Raw genomic sequence first — 11,846 nt, forward strand, 5'->3', positions numbered from 1 at the left:
TGACAACCACCTAAAAGAAGCAGTGAGAAATAAAAAGGTATCTTTTAAAAAGTGGAAGTCAGATCATAGAATATCAGGGTTAGAAGGGACCTCAGGAGGTCATCTAGTCCAACCCCCTCCTCAAAGCAGGACCAATTCCCAACTAAATCATCCCAGCCAGGGCTTTGTCAAGCCTGACCTTAAAAACTTCTAAGGAAGGAGATTCCACCACCTCCCTAGGTAACCCACTCCAGTGTTTCACCACCCTCCTAGTGAAAAAGTTTTCCCTAATATCCAACCTAAACCTCCCCCACTGCAACTTGAGACCATTACTCTTCATTCTGTCATCTGCTACCACTGAGAACAGTCTATATCCATCCTCTTTGGTACCCCCTTTCAGGTAGCTGAAAGCAGCTATCAAATCCCCCCTCATTCTTCTCTTCTGCAGACTAAACAGTCCCAGTTCCCTCAACCTCTCCTCATAAGTCATGTGTTCCAGTCCCCTAATCATTTTTGTTGCCCTCTGCTGGATGTTTTCCAATTTTTCCACATCCTTCTTGTAGTGCGGGGCCCAAAACTGGACACAGTACTCCAGATGAGGCCACACCAATGTCAAATAGAGGGGAACGATCACATCCCTCCATCTGCTGGCAATGCCCCTACTTATACAACCCAAAATACCATTGACCTTCTTGGCAACAACAGCTTCTCATCCATTGTAACCCCTAGGTTCTTTTCTGCAGAACTGCTGCCGACCCATTCGGTCCCTGGTCTGTAGCAGTGCATGGGGTTCTTCTGTCCTAAGTGGACTCTGCACTTGTCCTTGTTGAACCTCATCAGATTTCTTCTGGCCCAATCCTCTAATTTGTCTAGGTCCCTCTGTATCCTATCCCTACCCTCCAGCGTATCTACTTCTCCTCCCAGTTTAGTGTCATCTGCAAACTTGCTGAGGGGGCAGTTCACATCATTCTCCAGACCATTAATGAAGATATTGAACAAAACCGGACCGAGGACTGAGCCTTGGGGCACTCCACTTGATACCAGATGCCAACTAGACTAGATTCTAGTGAGGTAAATAGAAAGGAACATAAACACTACCAAATTAAATACAGTAAAAAAAGCCAAAAAGAAGTTTGAAGAACAGCTAGCCAAAAAACTCAAAAGGTAATAAAATGTTTAAGTACATCAGAAGCAGAAAGTCTGCTAAACAACCAATGGGGCCCCTGGATGATCAAGATACAAAAGGAGCACTTAAAGACAAAGTCATTGCAGAGATATTAAATGAATTCTTTGCTTCGGTCTTTATGGCAGAGGATATTAGGGAGATTCCCAAACCTGAGCCATCTTTCGTAGGTGACAAATCTGAGGAATTGTCACAGATTGAAGTGTCACTAGAGGAGGTTTTGGAATTAATTGATAAACTTAACAGTAACAAGTCACTGGGACCAGCTGGCATTCACCCAAGAGTTCTGAAAGAACTCAAATGTGAAATTGCAAAACTGTAAACTATGGTTTGTAACCTGCCCTTTAAATCAGCTTCTGTATCCAATGGCTAGAAGACAGCTAATGTAACACCAATATTTAAAAAGGGTTCTAGTGGTGATCCTGGTAATTAGACTGGTAAGTCTAAAGTCAGTACCGGGCAAATTAATTGAAACAACAGTAAAGAATAAAATTGTCAGACACATAGCAGAACATAAATTGTTACACAAAAGTCAACATGGTTTCTGTAAAGGGAGATCATGTCTTACTAATCTATTAGAGTTCTTTGAAGGGGTCAACAAACATGTAGGCATAGTGTACTCAGATTTCCAGAAGACCTTTGACAAGGTCATTCACCAAAGGCTCTTAGGTAAATTAAGGAGTCATGGGATAAGAGGGAAGATCCTTTCATGGATTGAGAACTATTTAAAAGACAGGGACAAAGGGTGAGTCCTAGGACCAATCCTATTCAGTTTACTCATAAATGATCTGGAGAAAGGGGGTAAACAGTGAAGTGGCAAAGTTTGCAGATGATACTAAGCTGCTCAAGATAGTTAAGACCAAAACAGACTGTGAAGAACTTCAAAAAGATTTCACAAAAGTAAGTGATTGGGCAACAAAATGGCAAATGAAATTTAATGTGGATAAATGTAAAGTAATGCACATTGGAAAAAATAACCCCAACTATACATACAATATAATGGGGGCTAATTTAGCTACAGCTAATCAGGAAAGAGATCTTGGAGTCATTGTGGATAGGTCTCTGAAGACATCCATACAGTGTGCAGTGGCAGTCAAAAAAGCAAACAGGATGTTAGGAATCATTAAAAAAGGGATAGAGAATAAAACAAAAGTTAAAAACAAAGAGTTAAACAAAAAATTGTGCTGATTCAGCACTTGCTAGCTAACAAACTCTATTCCCACAGCTCTGCTGAATTACTAATGCTAGTACACAAAGATGGTACTGGGAAACAAGTTTAGCATGAAATCTATTCAAAATAAAGGAGGAATTATTTGCCCAGTAAGTTTACTCTTCTTTGTCTTCCAAACAAAGTTTTGACTGTATGTTCTGTATAAACGTACTGAAGGAGACTTATTTTGAAAAATAAACTTTAAATACAGATATGTAATCATTCAGAGAGAGACTGCCATATTCAGGTCCTCTTTCAAGGCTCAATTCTCCTGCTGTTGGGTATTTACAACTTTTACTGAAATCAAATGGTAGCTCTCACGTTGAAACAGTTCTTTAAATTCTAAAACAGAGGTGGGCAAACTACAGCCTGTTTGGGGAGGCCCTTGAGCTCCTGGCTGGGAAAGCTAGCCCCCAGGCCCTCCCCTGCTGTCCATCCCCCCCCGCCCTGCAGCCTCAACTCACCATCCCGCCAGTGCTCTGGGAGGCGAGGCTGCAAGCTCCTGCCAGGTAGTGTGGCTGCGAAAGCCACCGGCCTGTCCAGGTGCACTAGACTGCACAGTGGCATGGCTGGCTCCAGCCAGGCAGCGCAGCTGCCAGTCCTGGTGCTCTGAGCAGCATGGTAAGGGGGTAGGGAGGTTAGATAAGGGGCAGTCAGGTTCCAGGGGGCAGTCAGAGGACAAGGGGCAGTTGGATAGGCGTGGGAGTCCTGGGGGGCCTGTCAGGGGTGTGGATAGGGGTCAGGGTACAGGGGGTCCCAGGAGGGGGCAGTCAGGGGACAAGGAGTGGGGGCAGGAGGTTGGATGGGTCAGGGGTTCTGAGGGGGGCAGGAAGTGGGAGGGGGTGGTAAGGGGTGAGGGCCAGGCTGTTTGGGGAGGCACAGCCTTCCCTACCCTCCATATAATTTTGGAACCCTGATGTGGCCTTCAGGCCAAAAAGTTTGCCCACCCCTCTGCTAAAAGAAGAGTTTTGGGTTCTAAGTACACAGAATTGCATCCTACAAGCAAAGTATTCCACCCTTTCAGAAATCAAACCCTCTTCTCCTTCCACTAAGTATATTAAGTTACTATACTGTAAGTAGACCTGCAAGTACTGGAGCCCAGGCTTCAACCTAAACCTTTTCACTTTCTGCTGCCACAGTTTGTCCTTCAGCAACATTTGGCACAACACTAAAATGTCAAACCTTATTTTCTGCACTTAAGAGTAATATTCTTGTTTCTGCCACTGCGGTTTTAAAACTGAATTTACTAACACACATCAGAGGGCTGCTAACCAAGTGAGAGCTACAAAAGTACATTTTTAAAATTTAGAAAATACAATTCTTTCAAAGTTAAGGATAATGGTAGGTGGCTTGCCTGTAGGATTAATTCTCCACAAGAGGATGAGTGCTGATATTTATGTAGCATTCTATAACTGTGCCTCTATGTCACTTCACTGTGGAATATTTCCACAAAGAAAATACTGCTTAAAAACAGTCATGACACCTTTAAAGTACATTTATCATGTATGCATATTTTCCATTAATATTAAAGTTAGCACACATTTAAAAATGACCCTCTATAACTTTGCTGTTTGTCTTGATCCTACTGAAAGGAATTCCCCTGTAATTATCCACGGAGACAGTATTTGATGACATTCATTCTGTAGACAGGTGAAGTCTTTAGCAAAGACATATTTCACTCCTTCAGTTTAACATATTATTTCTCTCTGGTTCTTTGGAACACCGCTGAAAGAAGTTTATTTCTCAAGTTCGGAAAAGTCTGGTCCCCCTTTGCTGTAGTTCCCAGAAATTTCTGCCCCACTGAAGTCAAAGCCAGGATTCTGTACAGAGATAAAAGAAAAATTCATATAAAGGTTAATACTCAAAATATCACTGTATAAATCAAAGTTTGTTAACACTCTCCCAAACTGATAAAAGCACACAACCTTCTGCTTCTTGTGTTCCTGGGAACTGGCACAGCTGAAATTCTCTAGGGAGAGTGAAAAATTTTTGCACACACGCATCAGCAATTACACACAAAGGGAGACTGGTGGCTTTCCCAGCTGCAGAAGTGAGTTTGCAGTCTGTTGCCATCCCAAGTTTAGGAGGCAGCAAGCTTTCCATATCAAGAAAATCTTTAAAATGTTTTTAGGGAGTGGGATTAAATAGTACAGCTGTTGACTTTTACAGTGTCCCTTTAAATGGTTATCTGAAAGGGGAAGTTCCTGCAGTACTGGACAGCTAGTTTTTATAAAAATGCTGCTGGTTTTTGTTAAAGAAAAAATTGTGCTGATTCAGCACTTGCTAGCTAATAAGCATTATTCCCATAGCTCTGCTGAATTACTAATGCTAGTACACAAAGATGGTGAAGTGCTAGAAGTAGTAGTCACAGCACTGGCAAACAAGTTAGCATGAAATCTATTCAAAATAAAGGAGGAATTATTTGCCCAGTGAGTTTACTCTTCTTTGTCTTCCAAACAAAGTTTTGACTGTATGTTCTGTATAAACGAACTGAAGGAGACTTGATTTTGAAAAATAAACTTTAAATACAGATATGTAATCATTCAGAGAGAGACTGCCATATTCAGGTCCTCTTTCAAGGCTCAATTCTCCTGCTGTTGGGTACTTGCAACTTTTACTGAAGTCAAATGTCAAGATTCTGAATGAACTATGCATTACTTTCCAAAACTAATGCCTTTTTAAATTCTGAAAGAAGAGTTTTAGGTTCTCTCAAAGTACCGAATGGCATCCTATAGGCAAAGTTCAGTATCCTAATGAAGATTCAACCCACTGAGTGACAAATCAACCAGAATGCGTTCAAATAAAATAGTAAAAATGGGTTAACTTTGTGTATTTCTGATGAATGTAAAAGAATTTTTCTGTTTCATGGTCATAACCTGTGCAGAATATGTATAAATAAGACACAAACAGTAATTAGTGTCCTCTGACTTGCCTCTCTTTGGAATCTCTCCAGTGTAAGTTTCCTCTGCATCTGGTCCTGTACCCAAGGATCAGCAGCATAGTCATTTTCTAACAGAGAGGTCCAACAATTTCCAGCATCTCGATTGGTTTTCATTAGAACAATACGTATCAATTTTCTGTCCTCTTCATAAGAAAAACAGAAATAACCATTGGACTTCTTAAGCGCTATACTCTTTTTCAGCCAAATTCAACATTAATAATTCAGTGAATTTTCTGGTGAAACCTTCTTCTTAAAGCCTATGCAAAAAGATAATTCATTCACTGAAAATGAAGACAAACTCAGAAGTCCAGACCAATGTGTAACAAGAAAACTTTAAGGGAAAAAAGATCCCTTTATTCATATATTTAAAACATGGTACATACATATTTCCTCCCTCCAAACTAAGTGGAACCTTTCTAGAGGGACTGACTGATGAGAAAAAATTAATAATATTAATACAGTAACTCCTCACTTAAGGTCCTACCGGTTTTGTTGTTACAGCGCTGTTCTATTAGAGAACATGCTCATTTAATGTTGTGCAATTTGGCCGCCTGCTTTGTCCACACCTTGCAGGATTCTCTGGAAGAGCAGCCCGTCCTCGTGGGGGCTTGGAACCAGGGTGGGTCAGCAACCCCCCTATCAGCTCCCCTGCACCCCCCCACCCCACCCCCCTTCCTCCCTCCCTGTACCTCTTGCCCACTGCAATCAGCTGTTTTGCGGTGTTCAGGAGGCTGGAGGGCGGGGAGGAGTGAGGATGCAGCATGCTCAGGGGAGGGCATGGAGCAGGAAGAGGTGGGGTGGGGCCTTGGGGGAAGGGGTGTAGTGGGGGCAGGCCTCGGGCGGAGCACCCCCCAGCAAAGTTGGCAGCTGTGCTTGTACCTGAGTCTCAATGGGGGAATCTGCTGCTGCTGCTACTCAGCCTTCTTCAGCCTACTCAGGAGCCTACTCAGCCACCTTCAGCCTCCTTGCCCGCCTTATTGTCTGCAGCGGGCTGTGCCTGTGTGGGGTAAGGCAGGGGCACCTCCCAACTACTGTATGTTTGTAAACACACTCCAGGTGCAGGCTACCCCCCCGATTCATCATCACTTTGCCATTCATTTCAATGCCAGCTTTATCTCTCTGCCCCTGCATGCACACAGCAGGGAGGAGTGCAGCCCTGCAGCAAATCTTATTTTCCTCCTCTGACAACAGTTACAGCTACATTGGCTGCAGTGCTGCCTCAGTGCTGAGCGTGTGGTTACTATGGGAGGTACAGCAGGGCCAGTTTTTCCAGGGCACCCTGGAAGACAGGCCTTTGGTCCTCCAGCAGGGCTCCTGTGAAAGTAAGAACCTGCAAGCGAAACTGACTCCATAACTAGTCCTAGCCTAAACCCACAGGGCTTCCAATAGGGGAGCAGATTACCATAGAGAATGGCATGGGTTTTCCAAGTTCTTTCCCTTTCAATAGTTGATTGATGCTGCATGACCCCAACCACTCAAGGCTGAAGGGAGCGAAGAGTAGTACATGCATGCGCCGTCCAGAGGAGTATCACCCAGCATCATGAGTCAAAAACGTCTAGCAAGTGATAGTCGAGCGCTTAGCAGTACCACGAGCAGTAAGAAAACCAGGAAAACCATTGGTTTGGGTACTAAATTAGACATTTTAAGGTATTTTGATGCAGGCGAACGTGCGGTAGACGCTGGCATCACTCTAGGTCTTACCCCGACGACTGTGAGAACAATTCAGAGTAATGCCAACAAGAGCAGGGCTCGTGCTCGGTGTGTAACACCGCTTAGTGCTCCTACAATAAGTCAATCAAGAAGTAGTTTGCTGGAAAACATGGCACATCTTCTTTCAGTGTGGATAGAGGACCAAAACTAAATTTGCGAGTGATACAAACTTTTTGCCTTAGCTTGTATGACAATTTGAAGAGAGACCAAGGTGAAGGATCACAGACAGAGATGTTCACCGCAAGTTGGGGATGGTTTGATCGGTTCAAGAGGCGCTTCCACCTGCATAACATCAAGATGTCCGGTGAGGTGGCTAGTGCCAATACGGCAGCAGCTAAAAAATTCCCTGACTATCTCAAGAAAATAATTGAGTAAGGTGACTATTCCCCTAAGCATGTCTTCAATGTCAATGAAACGGGCCTCTACTGGAAGATGATGTCTAAGCGGACTTACATTTCCCGAGAGAAAAAGACAGCGCCCAGATTTGAAGTAGCTAAAGACCGCCTAACCTTGCTTCTAGGTGGTAATACTGCCAGAGACATGAAGATGAAACCTCTGATAGTATACCAATTGGAAACACCACAAGCTCTCAAGGGATTTTCAAAAAAACACCTTCCAGTCATTTGAAGATCAGGAGCTATTTTTTCAGAATGACTGACTCTCTATGCTGTCCCTGCATGGAAGGAATACTGTGCCAAGGAAAATCTTGATTTCAAGATTTTATTGCTTATTGATAATGCACCGGCTCATCCAATCAACCTGGACGACCTGTGCAAAAACGTCAAAGTTGTCTTTCTGCCACCTCACACCACATCACGCATCCAACTCATGGACCAAGGAGCCATCGGTGCATTTAAAGCTTATTACTTACGCTGTACTTTCGACCAGCTCATCAGAGGCAAACCTACGATTCAGCAATTTTGGCATGACTACAACATCCTGAAGTGCATCAATAACATTGGTGAGTCCTGGGCTGAAGTTACTCAGGCATGCATGAATGGTATGTGGGGAAAGTTGTGCCCTGAAAGTGTCAATGACTTAAAATAATTTAAAGATGTTGACCTCGCTGTGAAGAAAGATATCCTCTGCTTGGCAAAGAAAAGCAGGTTTTGATGAGGTGGAAGAAGCCAATGTTACACAACTTCTGCAATCACACGGAGAAGAGCTAACCAATGAAGATCTGATGCAACTAGAAGTGATGAGAGCAATGGAAGAGGGCCAAGTAAAAGAACCACCAATCCATCAAAATTTGACTGCCAAACATCTTCTGAAGCTTTCCAAATTATTGAAGCTGGCTTGCAAATCCTTAGTGATGACGATCCTGACAGGGAACGCAGCTCCAAAGTGCTTAGGGGAGTTGGCCATGTAATGACTTGCTATAAAGAAATTTACCAAAAGCGGTGGGGGGGAAAGGAAAGCAAAACAATCTCTAAATGTGTTTTTTTTTTTAGTTATTCAGCAAGAACAGCAAGAGGAGCAGCCAGACGATCCACCCTCTTACTCGACCACCTCAACCGAGCTTCACAGTCATCAATTCTGAGTATAGTATTAAATTGCTTGTTTAAAATGGTTTAAAATGTATACTGTATGTATATAGAATGTCTTGTATCTGACAAAAAGAATGTACCTGGAACCTCCCCCCCACTATTTACGTTAATTCTTACAGGGAAATTGGATTTCCTTAAATATCACATTTTTCAGGAACATAACTACAATGTTAAGTGAGGAGTTACTGTATGTGTATCTTGGCTAAGGGAAAACAATGAAGCTGAGGTCATGGTAACAACTTTCAAAATGGTCAACACTAAAGAGGGCAAGGAATTACTTTGGACAGCATACTGAGATATAACAAAGTAATGGGATGAAATTAAGAAAAGGAAAATTTAGGCTGAATGTCAAGGGGGAAAAAAACCTGGACAGCAGTCTCTCAATGAGGTTTGATTGCTCATGACATTTATAACTAGATGAATGGAACCAGCACTCCAAAGTATACTAATGGGAACAATCCTGCATTGGTAGGAAATGGACTAGATGACTTAATATTTTCCTTTCATCTCTAATTTCTATGATTCTCACTAAAAAAACAAAGACGTCATTAGGCTGTTTTTGTATTGTGATCCAAGAACTGTATGTTTGTGTCATGATCTGCTTTCTTCAATTATAGTACACTCTGGTTCTTAAAAAGAAATAAACTCTAATGTGGAGAAAGATTTGAACACACAGAAATTTAACTTTCAAAATTTCATTTAAAAGAAGCAGATAGTTACCTAACGTCCATGTCCCTTCATCAGCTATTGTGCAGTCAAAGAGTCTACCCTGAAAAAGACATTTACAAGGTTAAGTAAAATGGAAGTTTATCAGTATCTGATTGATATTAGCAAAAAGAAAAGGAGTACTTGTGGCACCTTAGAGACTAACCAATTTATTTGAGCATAAGCTTTCGTGAGCTACAGCTCACTTCATCGGATTACTCCCAGTTTATACAGAAGTTTGAAAATTTCCTACAGTTTAAAAAGGGACAACCTGGCACTGAAAAGTTATTATTATACATAAGAAAGTAAAATTAATTATGAAAAATAATTGCTTAATACAATAAAAATACCTGTCACTGTTTCAGTATCTCAATGAAAGGGACTGTCTTGGGGGGGGGGGGGGGGGGGGGAGGATTTCCCATTTTAATGTGACTTCCCATCAAGGTTCCAGTATGTCTGTAAAGTGCCATGCACACCTATGGCACAATATAAATAAATTATAATGATGCAAAGAATTGCTAATTACCAGCGCCAATGAGAAAGCAAATGGGCTTTCCAATGAGAAAGGAAAGAAAGTCAGAACATTTTGAAGTACTAAGATAAATCCTACAGTGTACAGTCTCTCTTAACAACTGTTGAAACAAAAACTTTTAGACATATACCATAGAATTTACACTGCAACAACTTTGAAAAATTTCTCATTTCTAATTTTTTTTAAAATTAGAAAGTTGATTCTTTCATTCCCATGGATATTCTACAATGCATCATCATTAAATGTGTTTTACTGTTTGCTAATGAAATACGTTGAAGACAAACTTTGTAATGTACTGTTTGTAAGTAGATACAGTAACTTAAAAATATTTAAGGGACAGTGCCAAGACAAATACAAATTTTGTAAAGTATCAGGGGGTAGCCATGTTAGTCTGTATCCACAGAAACAACAAGGAGTCCGGTGGCACCTTAAAGACTAACAGATTTATTTGGGCATAAGCTTTAAGAAGTGTTTTTTTATCCACAAAAGCTTATGCCCAAATAAATCTGTTAGTCTTTAAGGTGCCACCGGACTCCTTATAAATTTTGTAGAAGTCATTACCTATGTTACCAATACACTATTTTTATTATTTATTTGTACAGCACTTTGTACTGAAGGGGAAATGCAAGATCTCCATCTTCAAATGCTTAAATCAAATGAAATCAATTATGCTAATTTGAGGAGTGAACCAGTGGACCCCTATGCTTGTATTTCTACTCAGTTTCACTTAGGTTCTCATGTACTAGTAGAATACTACAGTTTGCATTTCAAGCACTGCAAGAAAGTATTTTAATTCCCTCAAACCTGTTTTAACTGTTTTGGGTTTTTTTAGAAACTGCAAAACCAAACAAGAAAGGTGTACTACCAGGTTTCATAAAAAAGAAAAAAAAATTAAGACCCTGGGCATAAAGTTACTTAACTGTCTCTCTCCCAAATGGAAAATAATCAACCTCAAGGATTGAGAAATGAGACAATATTCTGAATTGTTTACAGTGTTGCTGTGGCCGTGTCAGTCCCACAATATTAGAGAAACAAGGAGGGTGAGGTAATATATTTTAAGGGACCAACTTCTGCTGATGAAAAGACAAACTTGGGAGTTTAGACCAGCCTAGACCAGAAGAGCTGTGCAAACTCGAAAGCTTTCTATATATTGCCTGACCCACCTTATCAGTCTAGTATTCTCAGTGTTAAACAGCCTACTCCCATTTACCTTATGTATGGCCTTTCGCAGGTTTCCATTGAATTTTACAACAAACATAGTTTTTTAAATCTGAATTCCAAACTCTTTGCTGACACGGGTCGAAAATGTTCAGAGCTCCCTGCACGAGCTGCACCTCAACCACCAGACGCCCTATAGCCAAAGGAGATACTACTCAGAGGGCCATGTCACCGACACATGGGCCCCCAGCCCCCCAGTCTAATACCACGGTGCCGGAAGCAGCGTCTCCCGCAAGGCTCCCCAGCAGTGCGAGCAAGGGCACGAAGAGGTTACACGTTCCCCAGGGCAGCAAGGACCAGGTGTCAGCGAACCAGCACCGGAGCAAGCGCACCCCGCCGCTCTTGACTGCCTGCAACAACTGCTGGGGCCTCCCCCGCAGCTCTGCGGCCCAGGCCAGGCCCTGCCCCACTGGCAGCCTAGTCGGCCAGCCTCCCCCTTCCCGGCGCTACCTTGAGCACGTCCTGCCCGCGCACGGCCAGCGCCAGGTGCCGGCTCTGCAGGCTGCACTGGATGTCCTTAGCCCGGGTGCCCGGCGGGACCTGCACCTCGATGAACACCTCCTCCAGGGTCTGGTACCAGCAGCCCCATGGAGTCGCGCAGGACACCACCCCGCTCCGCTCCTCAAAGGGGCCCGACATTGGACTCACGGGCCCCACCGCGCTCAACTAACTGCGCGCTTTTCCCGTCCTCTCCGAAAACAGCGCGACACGCATGCGCCGTCGCGGGCTAGGCAGGTTTTGCGCACTTTTCCGCTCGCGAGCCGACATCACTGGTTTCCCGTTGGATCTGGTGCGCATGCTCCAGCCAGAGGCGGTGATTG

At 42.9% G+C, this 11,846-nt stretch overlaps 1 protein-coding gene across 1 annotated transcript; it reads right to left on the reverse strand.

Annotated features, from left to right (window-relative positions):
* Positions 1–3,852: 3,852 nt before the first annotated feature.
* NUDCD2 (NudC domain containing 2) lies at positions 3,853–11,664 on the reverse strand. Its single transcript, XM_007071447.4, has 4 exons — positions 11,476–11,664; positions 9,291–9,339; positions 5,305–5,456; positions 3,853–4,192 (listed from the first exon to the last, which is right to left on the reverse strand). The coding sequence occupies exons 1-4, from the start codon at positions 11,662–11,664 to the stop codon at positions 4,109–4,111; spliced, it is 474 nt and encodes a 157-aa protein (XP_007071509.2). The 3' UTR covers positions 3,853–4,108.
* Between the last annotated feature and the right edge of the window lie 182 nt (positions 11,665–11,846).

This window comes from Chelonia mydas, chromosome 8 (genome assembly GCF_015237465.2).
Source record: "Chelonia mydas isolate rCheMyd1 chromosome 8, rCheMyd1.pri.v2, whole genome shotgun sequence".
Classification (NCBI taxonomy): Eukaryota; Metazoa; Chordata; order Testudines; family Cheloniidae; genus Chelonia; species Chelonia mydas.